This window comes from Pituophis catenifer, unplaced genomic scaffold, assembly GCF_029215685.1.
Source record: "Pituophis catenifer annectens isolate HBS135680 unplaced genomic scaffold, rPitCat1.0.hap2 SCAF_2, whole genome shotgun sequence".
Classification (NCBI taxonomy): Eukaryota; Metazoa; Chordata; class Lepidosauria; order Squamata; family Colubridae; genus Pituophis; species Pituophis catenifer.
The window spans coordinates 174,487,185-174,506,914 of record NW_027256882.1 but is presented as its reverse complement, the minus strand read 5'-3'; the positions used below and the strand labels follow the sequence as shown (position 1 = coordinate 174,506,914).

At 44.1% G+C, this 19,730-nt stretch overlaps 2 protein-coding genes across 2 annotated transcripts in view; one reads left to right on the top strand and one right to left on the bottom strand.

Moving 5' to 3' along the window:
• PHF8 (PHD finger protein 8) overlaps window positions 1–10,054 on the top strand; it is a 28,621-nt gene extending 18,567 nt beyond the window's left edge. Inside the window, exons 16-21 of the mRNA XM_070938108.1 lie at window positions 677–810; window positions 2,159–2,427; window positions 3,642–3,737; window positions 5,013–5,122; window positions 5,815–6,208; window positions 7,533–10,054. Coding sequence (XP_070794209.1) covers window positions 677–810; window positions 2,159–2,427; window positions 3,642–3,737; window positions 5,013–5,122; window positions 5,815–6,208; window positions 7,533–7,621 — 1,092 coding nt within the window. The 3' untranslated portion in view covers window positions 7,622–10,054. The remainder of the gene's footprint in view (window positions 1–676; window positions 811–2,158; window positions 2,428–3,641; window positions 3,738–5,012; window positions 5,123–5,814; window positions 6,209–7,532) is intronic.
• Window positions 10,055–11,827: 1,773 nt separating this feature from the next.
• Window positions 11,828–19,730, bottom strand: part of ITIH6 (inter-alpha-trypsin inhibitor heavy chain family member 6) — a 29,735-nt gene continuing 21,832 nt past the window's right edge. Inside the window, exons 9-15 of the mRNA XM_070935139.1 lie at window positions 17,793–19,568; window positions 17,280–17,306; window positions 15,262–15,291; window positions 14,290–14,340; window positions 14,085–14,198; window positions 12,475–12,855; window positions 11,828–12,063 (exon numbers count right to left, since the gene is read on the bottom strand). Coding sequence (XP_070791240.1) covers window positions 11,828–12,063; window positions 12,475–12,855; window positions 14,085–14,198; window positions 14,290–14,340; window positions 15,262–15,291; window positions 17,280–17,306; window positions 17,793–19,568 — 2,615 coding nt within the window. The remainder of the gene's footprint in view (window positions 12,064–12,474; window positions 12,856–14,084; window positions 14,199–14,289; window positions 14,341–15,261; window positions 15,292–17,279; window positions 17,307–17,792; window positions 19,569–19,730) is intronic.

Here is a 19,730-nt window from a genome sequence, read left to right as displayed (position 1 = left end):
AGTACTATAGCTTCTGTAGTGCCCAGATGGCTACATCCCACCTCACAAGATTGTTGTGGGAAAATAGGAAGCATGAGTACTAGGTACGTTCATCACTTTGAGCTATACATAAACAAGGATGGAAAATAATAAGGATGATGATACCCATGCTATTTTCTTGGCAGCAATATGAACATAGTTTACTATTGCCGCCTTCTGGAATATTCTTTTGACTTACACCAATTTGAGGACATCTGGGCAGTTTCATATTCAAAAGTTACGTAGATCTGATGCAAACAAGATCAGCCAGGTCCTGTCCCCTGCTAAGATTTAGACTGATAATCTAAAATAATCACAAGAGCTAGCTAAGTGAAACCAATTCAAGTAGAAATGATAACAGCATTTTAAGAAATGTTTATTTTGTCAGTCATATCGGTAAAGGTCCAGCTTTCCCTGAGGAATAATCATGTACAATTTTAAACATGGCACTCTCCCTCTGCCTAAGGAGTAACTGTAGTAAGGAATCGCAAGTCCAGTAGAAATGTTGGTGCTCTTGAGCTTCAGCTGCACATTTTGCTCAAATGACACTCATTTTCTGCTAGCCTTTGAACTATTGTGCTGCTGGAGTAGATAGGCAGGATACCCATTAGCCTAGCGAATTGGCCTCCTGTTAAAACTGGATTTATTTTGTCTGCAGGAGGACTACACCACCGAAGAGGAGGAGGATGCTTCTGGTGATGACCAATTGGAAGGCAGCAGTAGTGCTGGTGGGATCCTGGACCTGCTGAAAGCCAGTCGGCAGGTTGGCGGTGCTGACTATGATGAGCTGAGGTGAGATGGGACCTGAGGGGGCCTGAGGAGGTGTGTGGGGAGTGGCTTATAATCCTTCAAAGGCGATTGTTTCTGTTTCCCGGGATGGGTGTGTGGCAGACCAGACCATCGGACCTCTTGGAGCTCTGCTACTTCCAGGAAACCCCAAAGCCTTGCCTGTTTTGTTTGGCCTGCTGTGAAGGAGGCACTGGAGCCACGTACAGCACAGCTTGATTTTAACAATTAGTTAAAAAAATTTTTTAATTAGTTAATTTTAATTAGTTAATATTTTTTTTATCCCTGGTAAACTGCTTTTTAATACTCAAAATAACAATATTTTTAACATTTCAAGTAGGCTCTTTCCCCCTCTCATCAGCTAATGAGTTTTCTGGTGTTTGAGGGGGTAACTGAGTCTTGCGGGGCTTCTGTTTTTGCTACAAAGTGAGGAGCTGGAGAGTTCCCTTCCAACTTCCCCTTTGGGATGGCACCTTTTCCCCCTCAGTTCTCAAACTGTTAAGATTTTACCTCAGGCATATGTAGGTACAGGAAATACACCTATAGGCCCCTCAGGCAGTGGGTTTCATAGGTTTTCCCCTCCACCAGACTCAAAGAAGGCTGAAGCAAGGAGGGGGAAGAGCAAGGTGACTCTTTTTGATCACCAGTTTCCAGTTGACAGAGATCTGCTGCTACGTCAAATATCATCCTCAACAATTTGCCATATATTGAAACCAAGATGGAACCCTTTCATGTTTTTCTGTTCATTATACCTGAGAGGGCTTTGATGACCTAGGAATTTAGAATAAATGAGTTTCAGATTTTTTTCTTTCTTTCTTTAAACCAAACAGCATTATGTCTGTTTAAATAGATTTCACCTTCTACCATCCAGATTGGTTAGATGACAGTTCCTCTTCTTTTTTTAGCCTCTGTAGGAAGCACTAATAGGAATATCCAAGTTGCAAGAGAAATTATGAAAACATATTTTGAGGTAATATATGAGCCGTGGTGGTACAGTGGTTAGAATGCAGTAAGGCTAGCATTGCAGGCTAGCTCTGTCCACCACCAGGAGTTCAATCCTGACAGAGCTCAAGGTTGACTAGCCTTCCATCCTTCCGAGGTCGATAAAATGAGGACCCAGATTGTTGGGGGATTATGCTGACTCTGTAAACTGCTTAGAGATGACTGTAAAGCACTGTGAAGCGGTATATACGTCTAAGTGCTATTGCTGTTTTCTCAGTGCAGCGAGTATACTTACGACCTGTCTAAGGGTACTGAGAAGTGTTGTTGTTCAGAGGCTTCCTGGATAAAACCATGTTGTATGTTGTGTCCCAGTGCTGATACAATAAGGACTCCACTTCTATTGTCTCCCCAGTGATGCACCTGCGTCTCCCAGTACTCAGGAAGCCATCCAAGGCATGTTGTGCATGGCCAACCTCCAGTCGTCATCCTCAGGAGGGGCCTCCAGCTTGCAGGCCTGGTTGGCAGCTGGGCATGAACGTGGCTCTGCAGGAGCCTCCGGCACACAGCGCTCAGGGAAGAGGCCCATCAAACGGCCGGCTCATCACAGCACAGACAGCGAGGAAGAGGCCAGCATGGATGAGCAGGAGAGCCTGGGAGCCTGTTTTAAGGATGCTGAATACAGTAAGGAATGGAAAGAGATTTACTTGTCCTTTGGAAGGTTCAATAAGAAAAATAGGGCTTTTTTTTCTCCTGGGCAGAAAAGTTAAAAGGCTACTTACAATCTATTGGCCTGGAAGAGTGCTGTGCATTACAAAGTATGGATCTTAATATATACCTACACCACCTGTACAACACTTGCAAAGATGGAACTCTGGAACACTATTGCAATTCCTACACTGTTCCCTATTATAGGTCCTCCCATGTAAAAATCCACTGACCTCAATAAACACGTCGTCCTTGGTTTAGGGGTCTCTGGAGGTGTGGGGCTAGCACAGTTTGAGTGGAAACTTCAATACATGTGAAGGACATCAAATTGGGGAAGGCTGGAGAATTGGCCAGCAGTGGTTAGATCGTGCAGAGCATCTCCCAACCACCTTCTCATTTCTCAGTGCCAAACTGCTCACTTTCTAATGGTTCTCTTGCTCCTACTATAGCAGTGTATTTTGCCACTGACCTGGATAGATGACATTTGATCACTAGCAACTGGTTTAGGAACATGCCAGTTTTTGTAGGGCTATTTTGACTTGTCTAGCGGGAAACTGCTGTAGTTGTGCTGAGTTTCCTTTCCCAAGCAGGGAAAAATACAAACAAGTGGACATTTCTGGTCTTGGCAACAATCCTGATGACTTTTAGAGCTGTGCAAGGAGTTGAATGGACAGGCAGAGTGTCTAGAATGAGGAGCAGACCATCTTGTAAACTTTTGGGGTGGTATCTCTGGCTTGGAATTCAAGACCCTTGTAGAGAATTTGGTCTTATTTGACTTCTGGACTTCCTCTTGCAGGGAGGAATCTCTGTCATTCTGCATCAGGAGAAGCTGCTTTGCCCAGCTTAATTCATCCTCCTGTCTTTACAGACTTTGCTACTCAAAATTATATGCAACCTTTTGGTTTTCTGCAAGTACCAAACGTGTTCCCTTATCTTGGTTTAAAAATTATTGCATCAGAAAGATTCATGTTTTGTGAAAAGGAGCTACTCTATAATAAATGAAAAGATATCCGGTTGATATAAATTGAGCAGAGAAGGACTTATGGTTATAGCAATAAAGCATTTGTCTTCAGAAAAATCTAGCTTCCCTTCATGTGCCCCATTGCAATCACAGTTTCTTGTTTCGTCTCCCATATATTCAGACCTGAAAAATTTACAGTTCATGCCCAACTGCATCCCTCTCTCTGTAGTTTACCCATCCTTGGAATCAGATGAGGATGACCCAGCCTTGAAGTCACTGCCAAAGAAGAAAAAATGCACGGATGATGCTCCGTGGAGTCCTAAAGGTAACCATCCATCACCTGTAACAGATGGTGTGTATTTAATGTGAGTCTATACAAAGAGATCCAAAACACAATTCCCTGGGAATAATTCTTTTAAAAAGCAAATTTCTAACCCTTTTGCACACGAAAATATACCTGAAAGTGTTTGGGATGAAAAATGTAATGAGGATTCTAATGCTAGGAGAATTGCTGAAGACTTTTATACTATACTTGAGGATGAGATTTCATGGTGCAAGTGCTGATCGTTGACTATCCCAGGAACCAGAAATTTATAGAGTGAACTGGATAGTAATTCTTGGAAATATACAAAGCACAATGGTATGGGCATAGAAGGCAAACAAGATACAGGCAGAAGAAGAACATCATGGCTTCAAAATCTAAGGGACTGGTTTGGACAAGACTCAACAGCACTTTTTCGTGCAGCTGTTGATAAAAATAGGATCGCCAACATGATCGCCAATGTCCGATGACAGATATGGCACAAGAAGAAGAAGAAGAATGGTCATAGAACTTACCTTTTGTTTCTGTGAGGTATGGAAAGGCTATAGGTTAGAGCAATGGGTTTTCTCTGTTTAAACCAAAAACTGCACTAAGCATAGACAACCTGTATTGCAGCTTTGCCTTATTACAGTTTGTAGAAATGCCTGAAAGGCCACAATTCTGAATGTGGAGATCTTTCTGATTCGCTTGATATCTGAAATGGGAGTTGGAGGGGTGGGGTTTCATTGTAATAGTAATAATCTGAGGCAAATCTGCTTGAGTATATTGGAAAGGAATTTTTAAAAGGATTTTATTTAAAAAAACAACACTGAGCTCTGCAACCTAGCTTTGCTAATTTTGATATACCTGCCCTCAATTGGCTCCATGGTATATCTGGCTTAGCTCAATTCACAAATGCAAATTGTTTTTCTTTTTTTCCTTTGGGTTTTGCCTGTGACAAGCGTTTCAGAATGAGCACTGCATCTGTAAGGGCTCTGAGGCCTTAACTCCAGATTTGTGGCCCAGATATTATGGATTTCCAGTAAATGAAGCTTCCATTATCTTATTCTTGAATTCATGGGTTTGTAGGGCAAAGGATATGTTTTATATGTACCAAGTGGGAGCAAGTAGAGCAGCCTCACCTAATTTTGGGGTGCTTCAGATCTCAGGACTGCAGCTCCGAGAATTCCTCAGCCCAAATGGCGACCTGGGCATTATCATTCCACATAAATTGAAATCATCAAGGTTCGGGGAAGGCAGAATAGAAAAAAATTTCATGTGAATTTTCCCTCTTCACAGCCCGGGTGACCCCAACACTACCCAAGCAAGACCGCCCTGTCCGTGAAGGGACCAGAGTGGCATCTGTCGAGACCGGTCTGGCAGCTGCAGCAGCTAAGCTAGCTCAGCAGGTAAATGGCCAGGTTGGTTTATGGATAGAAGGAGCAGGTTGTGAGGCCCAAACAGACTCTTCCTCGGGAGGGTGGCCTTCTTCTTCATTTGCTTCATCAGTGGGGAAAGCTTGGGGTGTTTCAGGAAGATAGAATGGTTGTTCAACAGAAAGCATACTCATTGTTAAGGTTAGTGTGCTGCCTTCTATATACTGGTTTTTCTTAGTATATTTCTCACCGCACTCAGTGTGGCAACTGATTGTTTATGTGTTTATTCCCTTTCTATGCCATCACATTCAAAAGACTGAATGCTACATAGCATAGTTCAACATATGCAGGAACTATCAAAAGCCACCCCAGGATCAGCACTCAATAAACAATGAACAGAAATATAGCAAAATTTATTCTAAAAGAGCCAGAGTAACATATTTCATAGGATAGCAGCATTGCATAAGTTGTTAAAGCCCTACTTTCAGATTTTGTGTGTGTTTGTGTGTGTGTGTGTGTGTTGAATTTAGGATATCTAGTTCATTCAGTGTTCTCGAATGGGAATTCAAATGTGTAGGAATCCTTTCAAGACATTTCCAGGTACCATTATTGGATCCAGCCAGGCAGGAGCAACAGGAATCCCTAGCAGTGCTGCTCATACCCAGCTGATCTTAAACACTGCAGCTCTGCATAAAGGATTGTGCCTCTTTTCTCTTCTTTTTAAGGAACATCAGAAGTTGCAGCGACGGAAATTTGTGGTAAAAAAGAAGCCACCATCTCCAAAAGCTCCTAGTCCAGAACCGGAGCCAGAGCCGGAGCCGGAACCAGAACCAGAACCAGAGCCAGAACTGATAGAACCAGAAGTGGAGCTGGATGTGCCACCCCCACCCCCCGTCCCCCAGGAACCAGATCCTGAGCTGGAGGCCCCTGTGCCCACCCCTCCACCGGAAACAAAACAGGAGCAGTTTGCTGGCAGCCTGGTGGATCATGAATATACCGCTCGGCCTAATGTTTTTGGAATGGCCCAGGTGAACCGGGGCTCCACGCCTATGGCCCCAGGGGTCTTCTTGTCCCAGCGGCGCCCCTCAGCTGGCTCACCAGGTCCTCAAGCAGCACAGGGTAAGCTTGTATATATGGGCTTCAAAAGGGAAGGGTCAGTCCTATTGCTGTTGTTTAGGGAAGAGTTCTAATTGTTTAAGATCTGCCACAAGGTGTTTTTGCCAGTGGAAGAGAGATAATGGAAGAATATGGCTTGGACTGGTCATTCATAGGATGCATTCTGGGCAGTCAAATAGTGAACACACTTAGTGGCATTATCTATTATCAGCTGTGCTGCATTCAAAGGAAGTTATCAGTTCAAATAATACCTCACCTTGAGTATCTCGCTTGGGAGAATACCAGTGCATTGTGTAGCACGTTTGAAATTGTCATTAATTATATAGCATTGTGAACATTCTGGACTTCCTTATAAGAATAAAGTACTGTATGAGTAAGGAAACTGAGGCAGATGTGAATCAAGGCAGGTAGGAACCACTGGATCCTGGCAAGTTCCAGACTCATTCTGCATGATCCATAACATCACACAGATGGAGTTCATGGTTCCCCACTCGGCTCACCGTTGTGAGAGAAGATGATATTCTTGTTCCCTTGTGGGAATTTTTGGCTGCCAAGTGGAAAGCAAGCAGGTAAAAGAAACAAGATGCCATTTTTAATGTTCATCTTAGATTCATTTTGTAGCTGGAGAGCACTTGGTGAGTTTCATTCTCCACATCAGCAAGAGACATTCTTCAGAAGGAAAATAAATGGGTTTTATGACTCGAGTAAATCTCTATACTTCTAAAGCTCTTGTCTCTGTAACTTTTAACTTGACGTGACAGTGCCTCATGGGGCAAAATTTTTTGAACCAAGGTACCTCAAATGGACCATTTTACAGAATGCATCCAAAATCCATGACCTGCGATTTCTGTGGAATTGAAATTTGGCAAATTTTGTAAAACGTTTTATGACATACAAAATGTCATAAAGCATTTCTGGTGGTTGGTTCCTGATGTTTCACTGTGCTGTACAGCGGCCATCCCCAACCTTTACGGCTTGGTGGCCCGGCGGGGGGGGAAAGGGGGAACCAGCCTGTGCAAACAGCGGGCCATGTGCATGCTGGCCTGTCGCTTGCACAAGTTGAGCTGCGCACATATGTGCATGTGCCGGCCCATCACTCGCGCCAGGCTGTGACCTGGTAGTGGGCCACGGCCCAGGGGTTGGGGACCCTTGCTATACTGTTCAACGTGGGCTACTTTCAAGGCAGATACATCTTTGAATATTTCCCTGAATTTTTAAAATACCTTTTCAAGTACATTAGAAGTTCTGTCATGGTTGAAGGCATTAAGAAATCTGGTAAGGAAATATCTCTAAAATGGTTGTCTTTTTTCTTGTTCTTCCCGTTCAGGAAAACGCCCCAAGAAGGGCTTAGCGACAGCAAAGCAGCGACTGGGACGCATCCTGAAGATCCATCGCAATGGCAAGCTACTCCTCTGAGTGCATCCCCATGTCAGCTCCAGACCACATGCCCAGCTCTTGGGCAGCAGAAGTTGGGTGAGGCACAGAGACCCACTTGGAGGCACCGCCTGGTGTCTTTGGAGGGCTGACAGGACCTTGGGCGCGTGGACAAGGCCTATGCTACTCTACCTCTCCTTCCCTCACATGGATCAGAGCCAAGTCTGAGCTGCCTGTGCTGCTGTTGGAAGCTTTGAACTCGGTTGGCAGCACCTGAACACAGAGGCAAACCGCACTGGTTTCTCTGAAGAGACAGACAACGTAGGAGGCGGGGGGTTCGTTGTGCCCACTGATTCTCCATCCCTACCTCGACCCACTGCACTTCCTTTTTTGTTCTGGGGCTGATACCTCTTTCGAAAGCTCCCTTCCCTCTGTCAAGTCACACCTTACAGATGTTGGCTTTATTTTTTTTCCTCCTAGCAGCTTCAAATGCCCTTTGTATCTTTCGTTGCTGTTGGCAGACCCTGGCATGCCAAGGAGTGTTTCTTTTTTTTCATTACTTTTTAAAAATGTTTTTCCCAGCAGAAAGTAGCTGCTTGTTGTTGTTTTTACACAAGCAGAGGGTTTCTTTGCAGTCTTCCAGAACAGCGTTTCTCAGCTTCAATGATTTTGAGATGAGTGGACTTCCACTTCCAGAATTTTCCAGCTGGCACTATTTATGGCTGGAGAATTCTTGAAGTTCACCCATCTTACAATTGCTCCGCTTGAGATACGCTATTCTGGAGAGATCCTTCCAAAGCCTGGAAGGGCAGGAGAGGAACCACTTGTTTTACAAAGGGAACTGGATGCTTCCCTGTTTTTCAGCAGTCAGGGATTTGTGGATGGAGTAGGCAGACACTGGAAATAACTCCCTCTCCATCGAGAGAATTTTGAAACTTCCAGTCATTTGGCAGCAGGGAATCATTCGCTCGTCATACCTTACGTTATCCATCCAAAATAGAAGATTGAGAGCCTCACAAGAGATCTGTGTCTCCAGAATGCAAAAGGGAGGGGCGGTCTAATATGTTATAAAAATTTTGCAGCACGTACAAGAAGGCAGTTGAGGTAGAAGGCTAAGTAAGCTGCCTCTTCCCTAGTTTGCATGTCTGTCCATGCAAAGGGACTTCTGTTGCTTTGAGTGTTTGTATTTTAAATCGGTGAAAATCCCAGCTCTGCCCAAACGGTAGTTGGAAACTGTTCAGGTCAACATCACTTGCCAGTTGGGGCTGCCAGCCAGGAGATTCCATGTGGAATATTAGCAGATTCTTCCTGCTCCCAATGTGAAGTTTTCCAGTAGGCTTCACAGCTGTTCCTGTTGCAGATCTCTTGTTTTGTTAATTCCAGGGCTTTTTCTTTCTTTTACATTCTTGGCATAAGGCAGTCTATCCTCCCTCCTCCTTCTCCTTCTCCCCCTTCTATGGCGGCAGGGAGGGCGTCATGCCCCCTAAGTAAGACTTAAAAGATGTTTCTACCCAGCAGCACAGCTCAGTGAATACAGCTGTGTATCATATTTTTACACCAGACTCTAGCAAGCTTTGTGTAAATGTTTGAATTCTATTTTTTAGGCCTCACTCTAGAAATGTGTGTTTAAGGGGGAGAAAATTATATATATATATAATTTATATATAATTATATAAAATTATATATATAATTTTTTCCAGGGGTTAGAATAAAAGAAAACCTTCAGTTTATTGTAGCATATGCCTGAGATATATTTTTCTGATTCTGTTCTTTTAGGAACAAATGCTTTCACTGGGATCTGGGAGAACTTGCCCACAAAATTTGTGTTCTGGAGAGTCTGATACTGAAATACAGCTATAGCAGTTTCTTGCACAAGAGTTACTACAGGGGGTGCAGCACCCTGACCAAGGCATACATTCTACATACAGTTTTTAAGGGTGAGGGCATTATTATGCACAGCTTTTTCTTTTAAAGAGGGCTGTGCTGAAAGGATTCACCACTGGGGGAATTATTTCAGGAATGCTATCCAAACCTCTTTTTTTGAAGGGGGGGACAGTTTTTTTGCCAATTGGGAAAGAAAAGGTATTCTAAATTGCTATAGCATCAAATAACCAAATTGAATGTTCGCCCATTTAATTATTTTATTCTGACACTCCTTGGTACTATTCATGAAGTGTGCCTCACATGGATCTCATGTGGACTTTCTCCCTGCAAAGTATCACAAGTCACCTTTTAGTCAGAATTGGCATTATTAATGGTCTGTTGTTGATTTTTCGATGCACAAAATTAATACCCTAAAGTTATTTATCAAGCAAAACTGAAAGGCTCGTTCTCCCAGCTAAGGGCCATTGCCTTTTTACTTTTCCTTAAATTACTCTCCTATATTTGCTTCAGCTGCAGGTTTACAATAATATCTCGGGCAGCAATTTTCGTTTTTATTGTAAGAATTGTAAAATACACATTAACACATGAAAAGAGAGTCTGATCCCGCAATAATTACAAGGACAATAAATCTTGAGTGCTGCAGGGCCCCAGGAACTTTGGGGGGGACGGACAGAATGGGTCTCAGCTGCAAAACTGAGGGGGTTTTCTTACTGCAGACAAGCAAAACAGGTAAAAGAAATATACATATAATGCAGGAACATCAGGAAGAACGCCATCCAACCTTCTGCAGGAGAAATAGAGAGAGCCTGTCTGCTCTCAGTTATAATGTAAGATTTTTTTTATATGGATTACAAGGGCTGATGGAAGGAAAATCCCTGGACAGAGGCTAGATTCACATCCGTCAGATTACTGGTGTGAATTACTTGATTCTGCCTCTCGGCTTGCCACATGCTAAAAATTTTATATGCTTCTGCTAAGGCCTTTCAGTGCAAAAACATTTGACAGGTGCATTACGGTAGTAGCTTTTATTCCCTTCTTTTAAAAAAATAAAATCATGCGCTTTTCCCTGCATAGGACACTAGGTGAGCAAATTGAGTTCCCTTATTGATGGGAGATTTCTGGGAGCAAAATTGTGAAAGACTCCCAAGTCGCATCAAGGAACAGGATGCAGCGAGTCCAGCTGCCAACCCTCCTATTTCTACTTTTAGTCTCTAAAACGTAAGAATTTTGACTACATGGGGTCTGATTAAATCTACAAATGAAATAGTGGAGGCCACTCTAAAATGATAAAAAGCAATCCACCCACAACTTTTGCTTTATCCAACTGAGCAAAGCTGGTAATTTTTCTCTATTGGTGATGGAAATATTTTGAATAGGCTGCTCTTTCCAACTGCTCCCCAGGATGCTTCATGTTCAGAAAAACCTGCCACAAGGAAGACAACGAGTGCTCACTCTTCATACTATTGTTCACCTGTCCAGAGCCAAAACACTCCAAGGGAAAAGGCTAATATGGCATAAATTGGATTGTTGAATAACTAAAAAGTCCAGAGTATATTAAGCCAGGTTGAAAAATGGCTCCCAAACTGATCAATGTTTCGCAACATCTGTATTTTCCTGCTATTTGAAGAAATTTGCAGGGCTGCTGCTCTTTTGTTGAGCCAGCGCCTAAATCATTTCCCTTCTGTTGTGCCTTTGAACAGGAGTTTGTCTCACACACATGTGGTCAATTTTATTTGAGCTGAAATACTGCAATGTGTCACTGTGGTTGATATACATTCCTCCATTGATTGAAAAGGGCACATTGGCCTTTGCCTCTATGGCTTTTCATCATGGAGCGTAGCTAGACAAAGACAGTATGGAAGGATTCGAGTGGATCCCAAACAACTCTCCAGCATATGAGGCCCACAGAAACCCTCATCCTTTCTTTGTTCTTAACAATTCCAATTAAAGCTGTGAACTGGGGGTGTGGGGGGAATCTGTTGTGGTAATTCCGAAAAGCCAAGGTAAGGATCTCTCGACTTTTCGGAGAGAAAAGGAATAAACACATTCAAAATCCCTCCATCTGCTGCCCAGAAGACATATTTGCAGCTAAGCACAATGTCCTTTTCTGCATTATATCAGCACAGTACAGCATGGGGATAGATTGGGCCTACAGCATAGGGAGAAATCGGTCTGTCTTTGATTATAGTGCGATATCTCTTCCATTTCCAAGGACCTACTGCAAAGGTCCAGAAGGAGAACTTGGGTTTCTCTCTCTTCTCCCCATCATGGGCGACCAAAATAGTGAAGGAGAAACAGGGAGGTTGTCCTGTATTCTGGTAGCCTGCTGTTCCAGCTTTTCTAGACAGAATGGAAGAGGGAAGCTCATATTTCCAACAGGTTGGAGGCAAGGTAGGAGCAGTAGGAGGCTCCCAGCAACTCTTCCACATCCTTGCGCTTCACCAGCCAGCACTTGGCTTCGTGAGCCCTCTGGACTGAATCCTTCAGCACCTTGGAGACTTCAGTGAGTAGTATTTTGTTTGCATCGCTTTGCATCCGGGCAACTTTTCCCCCTTGAGATGGATCTGGGGAAAGGCTGATGTTGGTATTCTGGAACTGGCCTGGGAAAGAGAAAAACGGCAATGCAAAAGCTACTTATCTAACTACATTAATTTAACAAAGGAGTTGCAAGTCATTTGTCTCTTATTTATACCTTCAAAGACACCGGTGATCTCAAAATTTATTAAGACTACAGTACCCAGAGTTACCAGCCAGCATATTGTAATTATGAGTATCATCAGTGAGTTGCCAGCTCTCATAGGGAAACAAAGCATGGACTGTATTTTTAATATGTAGGACCAGCTGGCATCTTGGTTTTTTTTTTTTTTAGAATTACTTGTGTGATTCTTAAGAATACATTACATTTACAGTACTCTGGAGAGTGGCAAGGAGGGAACTCGGGGCAGAACATAAACAGATGAAGGCTTGGAACTAGAAAACATGATAGTCACTCTCTTCGTAAAACAGCTTACCTAGCAAGCCACCTGCTGATGCTGATAGGCCTTGGCCCTTGACAATATAGAAGCCAAGATGATCCAACTGCAGGACTGTGGGTTGGCTATAGTGATGCAGCAGAACAAGAAATTCAACCGTGGATCCAATCTGGACAGTGATATTGGCCTCGGGCCACATGGAAATGGCCAGAGGGGGCTTACTGATTGTGGCCCGCTGAGTTAAGGGCACTTCCAGCACTTTCTCGCCATATAGTGTCACGCCCTTCTGGGTTATATTAATCACATAGCTAGCATGTGGGTGCTCCACTACTATGGTGATGACATCCAAATAGGTGCGGGGACGTTCTTCATGGCCTGGCCTTGAAGGGGCTCCCATTAGGTGTCCATTAACAGACAAACCTGAAGGCAAAGAAAGGCAAACATCAGTCTCTTCCTTTCCCCCTTGGCCCCCTCAACAAAATGGAAGCAGATCCACTGTTGCTGTTCTTCCACCCTCTCTGCTGAACATCCTCTCTCTGACTCTCCTGTCTCAAAAAGCTCCCCTAGGTTCCTTCAACCAAGCTGCCTTTATTTAATTCTTCTTATCATTAAAATATTTAAAGCTGCTTCATTTTACAGAAGAATAATGCTCAGAAGCACTTGGTCCTTTTGAATGGAAGTTTTCCTGACAGAACAATTAATCGGTGGAAAAACCTGCCTCCAGAAGTTATGGCGTGCCAACAATGAAAGTTTTTAAGGAAATTGGACGACTATTTATCCGAAATATTATAGAGTTGCCTCAACTTGCCTGCTTGAGCAGGGGGTTGGACCAGAAGACCTCCAAGATCCCTTCCAACTCTGTTGTTCTGTTATTTAGTTCTGTTATTCTGATACTTTTCACACTGTAATTTTGTTGTTTGACTGTTCTGTCCCAGCTATGGACCCAAAAAATGCAGCACACACAAAGTCTGTACAAACCTTAGTTTACTAAATTAAATCAGTCTTTTTCAAACAAAGGTTGTTAATTAACTTTCTTAACAGCCTACAAGAATCCAAAGAATAAATAATCGTAATCTTACTATGGTTGGCAGAAAGCCCAGAAGCAATTTGCAGGAAACTGATAAGAGAACTAAGATCCAGACGCGAAGGAGAGTGAATAAAGTTGTTCCCTGCAAATTGCCTCAGTTGTCATCCTTCCTTAAATAGGCTAATGGAGTGGCCAATTAGCCCCAAGCCTTACTTTCGAGGAGACCTCCTCCTGAGAAGCCCCTCCTGCCTTTTGGCAGCTCTGTGTGCCCATGCATCGAGAAGAGGCTCCTCTTCTTCTTCCTCTTCACTTATGGGAGCTTCTGGAGGTTCTGAAGGCCCTGGCTCAATCCCTGCATCTGGCACCACATCTTCTCCAGCCTCCTCATTGTCTGACTCGAGTGCACAGGCTGCTGGCGCAGCATCACACCAGCCTCCTCGCTGTCGGCATCAGCTACTAGCTGCACAGGCCGCTGAAGGCTACAACATTGACTTGGAAATAACATTTCTGCATATGATCACAAGCACCAGACGTTGTTCCTGAAAACAAGCTTATGGCCCCACCTGTCTTCACCTTTAGCCCTCTGGGATTGTCTGGAGCAGGTTCTAATCACAGCTCTTACCTGTGGCAGGGTCGCTCACCAGCCGCAGGATATCTCCTGAGCGACCATCCAGGGTGAAGCATAGATTCCCCAGTGAATGTGGCAACTTTATTACAAAGTGAGGGTCTCCATCCACTGCAAGGAAGAAGCAAAGGGTGTCCATTAACAAGACGTTTAAAAACCCGGGGACCCTGTGAATTCTTCATAGCTAGGAATGAGTTGTTACCCCAAGAGGAGAAAGTGAAGAGGCCAGACTTGGGTGACGCTCCCAGGGAGTCTGAAAAGAGAGAAAGATGAAATCCACTGCGCATTAGAAAAATATTTCTGTTTATGGGTACACCAAGTCCCATTCTATTACCTGCCAATCAATCTCAATTCAGTCTCAATTTCAATCTCTTCTAGTTCCAATAGGCTCTATCTTTTGAAAAGTTATCCAGTGAGTTTTAACATAAACCAGGGAGAGGGACACACACACACACCTACAAATAATAATAATAGAATAACAGAGTTGGAAGGGACCTTGGAGGTCTTCTAGCCTAACCCCCTGCTCAAGCAGGAGACCCTATACCAAATCTCTTAAAAACCTCCAGTGTTGAAGCACCCGCAACTTCCGGGTGCAAGTCGTTCCACCGATTATGCACTAATACGCATTGACTTACTTACTTATAGGATATGACTTTTCATTTTTTCCCCCTAGCCTAACATGTTGGAAAGAAATTATGTAAAGGGATTCAAGACTGTGGCCCATCAACAGGAAAGCTTTGTGAGAACTGAACAGAATGGGATCAAAATTGGCTTGGGAGGAAGAAGCTGGCAAAATAATTATCAACTTCAAAACTGAGTTGCATCTGGCTGAGGACTGACAGACACACCCCCACCCAAAAATCTGGAAGTTTTTCTCCAGTGCATTTGAAGGTAGGCAATGCATTTGAATGAAGCTGATTGCTTTATTCTAAGCCCCCTCCTCCTGGTCATGTGATTCAGATAAGAACATATATTCGGCTTCTCAGCACAGACACCCAGACGAGCACATGAGGAAAGAAATAAAAATACACCACTCCAGGTAATGGAGAGAGGAAATATCCTGGAAGCCATGTTCTGCATCTGTTCCCTTTCTTCATGCTTCTAAAAGCGCAAACCTCCCTCAATTCACCCACCAGGAAATTGTTTGACAAGTGCTAATTGTCCAGGAAAGTACCTGATTCACTGTCCGATTCTTCAAAAAAATCTGCAAAAAAAGAGAGTTAATTTTCAGAGTATTTTTATACTCACAAGATTCTCTCAGAAGCAATCCTGCACTGCCCACCCCCACCATCCCTACTTCATGGCAAATATTTGAGCTATTTAACTGAAGAGAGTCATTGACATGTAGGTAAAGGTAAAGGGTAAAGGTTCCCCTTGCACATATGTGCTTGTCATTCCCGACTCTAGGTGGCGGTGCTCATCTCTGTTTCAAAGCCAAAGAGCCAGCACTGTCCGAAGACGTCTCCGTGGTCATGAGGCTGGCGTAACTAAAAGCCAAAGGCGCACGGAACGCTGTTACCTTCCCACCAAAGGTGGTCCCTATTTTTCTACTTGCATTTTTTACGTGCTTTCGAACTGCTAGGTTGGCAGAAGCTGGGACAAGTAACGGGAGCACACTCTGTTACGCAGCACTAGGGATTCAAACTGCTGAACTGCCGATCTTTTGATCGACAAGCTCACCATCTTAGCTACTGAGCCACTGCATCCCTACACATAGGTAATGCTTACTTATTCAAAGTGCTCTTCAAAAGACACCAGCTCTCATTGGCCAGACCACAAATTCTATCTGCTCTGAAAGTTAAGCTTTATTCTGTTTAAAGAATTAGCAAAGTATGCCTTGTTTTCACTTTATCATGAGCAACTTTAGAGTTTTGTAGCAATAGTTGCTAGCAAAGAAAACTTGCATCCCCTTCAACATATAATACTATAGTACTGTCCATCTCAATTCCATTCCATATTTACTTTTTAAAGTAACAAAACCATAGCTTCATCAGGGTTGCCAATACACTTAGTCTCCCATCTTCAATGGCCATGAATCTTACTTTATAAAGGACACTCCGTTTCTCTTTTCCAAAACCTAATTAAAAAGAGGAGACCCTCCTGACTTATGGATTTGATGCAGATTGTGAGTCAGCCATACATGGACTTAATCCCTTCCTGGATTTTTTCCCCATCCTCAGTATGCTTTGCAATGAAAGTGTTAAGATGCCTTGTCCTCCATAAAGTGCTTTATGCAGACAAAGAATGGGAGGAGCATTCAGGCCCACCTTGAAAGAAGAAGGGATGAAGGTAGACAAGGCTTTGTAGGAAAGGGAATATCTTTAAACCTGGGTACCCAGAATTTGGCACTCCAGGTGTTGATAATGTCACCAGATGGTAGGGTAGCACTGGTCAGGCTGAGAAAGGCTACTGGGAGTTGTGACAGATAAGAAATTGGGTGTAGAGAATTCAGGCCTTTTCTAAATTCAGTTTCCAACTTCTACTCTCTTAGAGGACTAAATTCATGCCCGATGTAAAATATAGATATGAATTTGTATTTCACACAGCAAGAATTTTAACATTTCCACGCCTACATATATATGGATACTTTATGCAAATCCATGTTCCCATTTGTCCTTTGCTTTTCAGCCATTTGTTTGTTCTTTGTTCTTTTGTGATGAGTGTTAAATGAGTCACTGAACAATCAGGCATTCCACCCCTTAAGAACATTGAATGATCAGGGGTGGTTCTCTTTGTTAAAGAAAACTCATTTTCTGGACCTGAGTCCTTGTGTACCTAAATTGGCTTCACGTTACACACTTGGTTGGGATCAGTAGGCTCAGGGGAATCCCAGAGGCTGTAAACAATAAAGTCTTTGGGAGAGGAGAAGAAAACATTCTAAGGAGGAGACACAATACGCTATCACACAGTTAAGAATGTGGCTGGAACTAGTACCGTAGTGCACTTCTAATCATTTTATGACTACTCAGTGCCATGAAGGAAATGAAAAACCGCAAGAGAAAGGAATAGAACAAATCAGAAATCTGAACTGGAACACATTCCGTACATTGCAGCATATGTGTGGTTTAATGTGGGCTTAATAAATAAATGTGCTCTCCAAGACGAACATCTGGGAAGATCTTTAAAGATAGGAAATAGCATGAGCTCACTAGGCCATGTCCCCAAAGTCAGTCTCTGTGATGGAAGAATTACCTGGATAGTCTCCATAATCCAAGTTTTCTGAGAAGGAGAGAAATAAGAATTGAACACATAGATAACACAACATCCAGTCATCAAAGAGGATCTAGAACAATTCCAGAGTGTTACATGCATGGCCGGGGGCATAAAATACACAGATTAATGGGAAGAGAGGGGAGAGGGCAGTTGATTTTGGGAATAAGGAGGCAGGGCTGGAGTACCACAACAGGGGTAAAAGGGGGCATGAATTAGGCTCCCCCACATGGCTAGCAGAACTGGAGATTCGTCAAATTTACAGATTAATAACCAAGATGAGTTCTTAATCTGCTAGGCACAATTCACCCTTGTTGCAGTTCTCTCATCGCTTGGGAGATCAGCAGCAGCAACAACAACAACAGAGATGGACTAAAACCCCATGCAGTTAAACCACTCTCCTCAGATGTAAGTGAAGAGAGAGGAGGGCACATAAGTGGCTTAGGAGGAAAAGGCCCCAAACCCCAGCATTGCCCCGGGTTCCTTTGCACTTACCTCCAAGTCCGTTGGGTATCAAAAAGCTGTATACAGCTGGAGGATTCAAGGACTCCACATATTCTGTGTTCTGGATGGTGGTTGAGTGTAATTCAGACTCCCCAGGCAGCAGGAGGAGGCTGATGTCAGAGGCAGGTGTGGAGGTGTCAGGAACCGGACTGGCTGCTCCCTTTAATTCTGCTGCCTGAGTGGTGAGGGATGTGGCCCAAGAGACTGTGCTCTTCTCCTGGGACCTATCAATGTGCAACTTTGAGGTTACCCCATCCTTGGTGTCTGTCTTGCTCCTGGGAAGTTTCCCTGTCTCCATCCTGGCAGTACTCGCTTGCCACTTGGTATACAGGTGGTACTCAGTGACTGGCCATGGGGTCATCTTGGGCTGTTCCCAATGACTGGAGTTGCTCTCTAGAATCTTTGGGCTAGCAGAAGGATACAAAGCAGTCGGTGCCTTGACCACAGTGTTGGGGACCCTTGCTACAACCTTTGTCATGGCTGTTCCTCTGGTCTCCAGTGCAGGATGTGGCTGAACAGTGGGTTTGAGTCTCGCTGCTCTGTTGGGACTGATCTTGGGGAGGGTTACAGGCAACCTGGTTGACTTAAGAGTGGTGGTAGCTCTTGGGGGTTTAGTAGATCTATTGCTCGCTAAGGGAATCCAAGAGATGGTTGTTCTCCCCAGAATCATTGTGACTTTGGCTGATTTGGGGTGGGCGGTGGCAGTAGGTACTATGGTGGGATAGATAGGTGGAGTGGTGATGGTGGACATAGTGGTAACTGGTGAAGATGTGGCTCTGGCTACTTTAAAGAGCCTAGGTGCTGTCATTGGAACAGTTCCTGTCCCTGTCATTTCCTTGAAAGCTTTTGTTATTGCAGGGGCATCGGTAACTCCAAGAACAGATTTAGCTGCCTTAGAAAGTCTTGGCAAAACAGATACAGCCAATGCTTGAGGAGAAGCTTTTAGTGCTCTAGTCACCCCTGGAGGAATTGTGGTTTTCACAGGCTGGTTTCTATCTCTGGCTTCTTCTGGCCTCACCACTACCAATGAGGTGACAGGGGTGACAAAGTTGTATTTGATTGACAGATTGGTAGCTTTTTCTGTCAGGAGACGCCGGGCAGTGGTGTCATTGGCTCGGAACCGGGCCTGTAGCAGATCTTGAATGGTGAAGTAGGCCCAGAGCCTTTGTACAAAGTGACTGATCTTGTTGATCTCACCAAGGCAGCCAAATGGAGCGGCTTCAGTGGTATTGGTTGAAATGTCATTTTCCAGGTTCAACGGGCCTTCCTGGCCTTGCCCTGTGGTGCGCACCTGCAGTTTTGATGCTCCTGGCTTCACTCGGCCAACCACAACCAGCTCAGAACCCTGGAAATAATTGGGGAAGAGGTTCTGTGTGAGGTCTTCTGCAACCCCATCAAGATAGGACAGCTCCACATCATACAGCAGAGGGCTGGCAATTTCATCATAGAAACCCTTGAGCTGCAAAGTAGCATCAGCATCCTCGTAGATACGCCGGGCCACCCCACGGTTCTCTAGCGAGAGTCGTCTCAGCAGCCCATAATCAGCATCATCTCCAAAGGCCAGACCAAAGAGCGAGATGGTGCCCTTCAGAGCCTTCTGAGCGTTGGTCAGAATGCGACTGCCGGCTGTTACTCCTGAAGTGGGTTCACCATCGGTCAGGAAGATGACCAGTGGGATTCTCGGCTCCTTCTCCACCTTTCCATTCACTGAAGAAGTCTGATTGAAGATGGAGGCAGCTGCAAGCAATGCTGCGTTGATGTCAGTCCCTAAGAGTAGGAAATGAGAGACTCAGAAACAAAGACACCTCTGAAGAAAGGTTTTGGCCATATCAGGATGAGAACTTCCTCAGTTTCTTCAGATACCTTTGAACTGCAACTGTCAGGCAGTCTCTTATTGATCAGGTTGATAGCCCTAGCCCACAGCAATAT